At 55.1% G+C, this 3816-nt stretch overlaps 1 protein-coding gene across 2 annotated transcripts; it reads left to right on the forward strand.

Moving 5' to 3' along the window:
- Positions 1-362: 362 nt before the first annotated feature.
- Positions 363-2611, forward strand: C4H8orf33 (chromosome 4 C8orf33 homolog). 2 transcript variants are annotated; one of them, XM_035727430.1, is made up of 6 exons: positions 445-522; positions 612-657; positions 757-935; positions 1142-1226; positions 1376-1522; positions 2009-2611. In XM_035727430.1, the coding sequence occupies exons 1-6, from the start codon at positions 517-519 to the stop codon at positions 2146-2148; spliced, it is 603 nt and encodes a 200-aa protein (XP_035583323.1). In that variant the 5' UTR covers positions 445-516; the 3' UTR covers positions 2149-2611. The 2 variants fall into 2 exon arrangements, with proteins under 2 accessions (XP_027439712.1, XP_035583323.1); XM_027583911.1 differs by having other exon boundaries at positions 363-522; positions 612-935.
- Positions 2612-3816: the final 1205 nt, after the last annotated feature.

Here is a 3816-nt window from a genome sequence, read left to right on the forward strand (position 1 = left end):
AGCCGCCCCCAGCCCGTCCGGCCCTCGTCCCAAGACAGCGAGGGATTTTTAAAACACACATCTGAGTAGGACCACATCACTCTTCGGATGAACGTCTCTTCCCCTTACGCTCAAAATCAAAGCGGACAGGAGGCTCTCCTTCGGCGCCTGCATGACCGGATCTCGCCCAACTCTCCGACCTCGCCTTGCACCGCGGCCCCTGCCCCCGGCCTCCTTCCCGCTAACCGACCAGTCCCGCCGGCCTGGCACGGGCTGCTTTCCGGAGGTCTTTGCTGACCACTCGCCGTCCCGTTTCGGCCGCTATTCACGACGCTTCTCTGTGACGGGTTTTCTCTCCCCACTAGGTGAGCTTTGAGAGAATTCCCTCGTTTGGGGATTGTCCTTCCATCCAGAGCGGTGCCTGCCCACTGCGCCGTCCGCGCCCAGCGGAGCTCGGCGCCGCAGACGCGTTTCCGGAGGAGGGAATTTGAGATCGGAGCTCAGGCCCTACGTAATCTCCGGCGGCGACGGCGGCGCATGGCGGTGAGCTGCGCGGAGAAAGCGTGTGGGTGCCGGGGTCTTGGGCCGTCGGCGGCCGCCCGTGACCCTTATGCTGCTCCCCCTTTCTCCAGACCCTAGGACGCGCTGCTCGGGAGAAATCAGCGGCCGAAGGCCCAGGTACCGCCCGCGCGCCCCGCAGCCCCCGGCCCCCTGGATCGCTTCCCAACGCCCCGAGTCCTTCCGCCATCAGATCCCATCCGGTCGGTCTCTGCTTAGGGCTCTCCACATGCAGTGACACCGCTCCCGGGGAGCACCCCGAACGCCGCGGAGGCGCCGCAGCCTCCAAGAAGCAAAAGAAGAAGAAAGTCCGGGATGGGGCCTCTGTGGCGAATGGAGACGGGAAGGTCTCAGAAAAGCTGACCTCAGAGGAAGCGCCCCTAAGCGCGGAGGCTCAGGCAAGGCGGGCCTCGGTCGGGAAGGGTGGCGATCCATGATGCATCCCGGGTGTGAGTGCGCTGGCCGGTGCGTGTGGTCTCGGAGTTTCGGAGTTAAGGCAGGGAGAGGGATGGGACGGGAGGGTGGGAGGGGTCCCGGTGGGATGGGGCTGGAGGCCGCGGGGTCCTGCTGCCGTCTCATAGCCACTCTCCCCAATTCATCACAGGCGGAGCAGCTGGCCCGGGAACTGGCGTGGTGCGTGGAACAGCTGGAGCTGGGCCTCAAGATGCAGAGACCCAGTCCGAAACAGAGTGAGGAGCCTTTCTGTCGAGTTGAGGGGGAGGGGAACCGTGATAGTGCTGCTATGGCCTGCGGGTGGTGCCACGGGATGGAGTTGTCATTGCTGTAGGACGGCAGGAGGTGAGGATAGAGGTTACTAGTCATTTGTTTTTATTTTCAGAAGAGCAGGCTATTGGGGCAATCCGAACCCTTCGCAGCGAAAGAACCCCCCTGCCCCGGAAGAGGCAGCTGATGCACTCCTTGTTTGGGGACTACAGGGCTCAGATGGAAGCTGAGCGGCGCGAGGCCCTTCGGGTACTCAGAACTGGTGAGAAGTTGATTCCAGAGGGTAGGGAGGAAGAGCCCGAGGAGTGACAGGAAGAAGCCCAGAGTAACAGGGCTGTCGAGGGCGGGCAGGGGGAGGACACCGACTCACTGAGGCCTGGGAGAGCAGGGAGAGAAGAAGCTGGGGCTGTTTTAGAGAGAGAGAGAGAGAGAGAGAGAGAGAGCGCTCGGTGGGGAGGGGCAGTGGGAGAGAGAATCTCAAGCTGACTCCCCGATGAGAGCAGAGCCTTGTGCTCTATGGGGGGCTGGATCTCCTGACCCTTAGATCATGACCTGAGCTGAAATCAAGAGTCAGAAGCTTAATTGAGACACCCAGGTGCTCCTGTCTCTAGTGGAGTTTGATGATAATACCTTCCCTAAAATTTTGAGCAGTGAATCAGTTTTCTGTCCCAAGGGGTTAGAGTTGAATGGGCGCAGGTAATGTTAGCTGTTATGACTGTTCTGACACTGTCTGTCCCCTCCCCCACAGCAGCCCGCACAGCACAGGTGCAGCCTGTAGGTGAGGCCACCAGAAAGAAGAGTGGAAGGGTCTGCAGGCCTCGCCAGGCAGGGGTAGCCAAGGCCACACTGGACACTCCTGATAAAGAGTTTAGGTTCAATTTCTTTTAGCTTGTCTTCCATCCTGGAACACTTTCCCTGCCCAGGTAGTATGGGGGTTTGTCTTGAGTGCAGAGCCTTTCCAGGAATGCTCTGTCAGACAGATGTGGGGTTGGTCTGTCCATGGCTGGTCATTGGATCTGGTGCCATGGCTGTGGGACAGATGTGAGACCAGCCTATTGGGTACTGTCAGATAAGCACAAGACCCATTTGTAGGTTTTCAGATGAAATGTTCTTCCTGTCAGAAGAAGGAGGTCCGTTTAGAAAAGCTTCTACAATTCCTGAAGTGAGTGTTCAGCATGTTGTAGAAAGAATGTTTTACTCAGTCTTTAGGCTGAGATTAAGCAGCTGTTTGTAGTAAGGACTATGGAGGAAGCTGTATAACCGTATACTGGTGCTCGAATGTCCTGTCAAATGGTGTAGTGCTTTATCTCATAATGTCATGTTGCACTAATAAAACTATTTTTTGTAAACATGGATTAGTGAATTCGTGTGCTAACCCATCTGAGTACAGATGAGGCAGGCATCTGGCATGGTTGGGTTCCAGGCTCACCACAATGCTTGGTCCTTAGTATTGCCCTCATTCTTGAGCATATCTCATCCTCAGGGAGCCAGCGTGGCTTCCAGAAGGCCAGGCTTTGTTTTTAGGCGCAGAGAGCTTCTTGTCTTCACACTCCTGGCTGAAGACTGGGGCTGAGCCTCAGTAGATGACCTCTCCAGACCTTGGCTGCTCCAAGTGATAGTCCCAGGACTTTTGTTGCATCGAATCGGGTGGCTTCATGCAGTTGTGATGCCATCTTTGCTGGTGTCTCCCACGCTTGCGTCCCAGACTAGAAAGATACCTGGAGCCCAGCTGCCTACTCAGCATTTCTCCTTTGATGTTTCATGGGCATTTCATACTTGACGTGTCCAAAACATTTGATTGTCCCCTAAATCTCCCTTTGTCTTCTGCTTTTGAGTGAATGGCCCTACTGCCCACCTAGTTGATTAGGCCAAAAACCTGTGTCATCCTTTCTTGCTTTCCTTCTCCCACACAAGTGTTCAGTACTTTAGCTTGTATGTGAGTTCTGTCTTCAAACTACATCTCTAATCTTTTGTGCTTTCTCTTCATTGCTCGGCATTCTAGTCCTGGCCCTGGCTCTTCCCCTGACTGCTGTGTGAGCCTCCTGGTTAGTGTCAATACGTCGCTTTTGCCTCTTGTGTGTTCAGTGCAGCCAGTGGTCCTCCATGTATATTGATTGGGTCCTATTTCTCTGATCTAGTGACTTTATTGTACCTAGGATACAATGCGAAGGCTGGTGGACAAAGTCCCACTTAGGGCCTGCACACATTTAGGCTCCTGACCACCTCTCTGATGTGGCCCCCTTTTCTTGTTCCCACCTTGCTGCCTTCTTGTCTGCTCCTGAGATAACCAACTCAGTCCTGCCTCAACGGTTTCAATCCTGGTATGATGTTCACTAAAAGTCCACTTGTAGCAGGTCTTGGACTCTGGGGAACATGGTGCATGGAGAATGGGAAACAGGAATCATCTGAAGACAAGAGATGGGAGGGCACTGTTTAGCCTCTGGGCCATCAACCCTGCTTCCCTCTTGGGTCATTTTTCTACTCAGGATGCTCCTTTAGCTTGTACCCAGCTGTGTTCTTGGTGGTGTTTCATCCATGGTTTGCATGTTGGGCAAC

This window comes from Zalophus californianus, chromosome 4, assembly GCF_009762305.2.
Source record: "Zalophus californianus isolate mZalCal1 chromosome 4, mZalCal1.pri.v2, whole genome shotgun sequence".
Lineage (NCBI taxonomy): Eukaryota > Metazoa > Chordata > Mammalia > Carnivora > Otariidae > Zalophus > Zalophus californianus.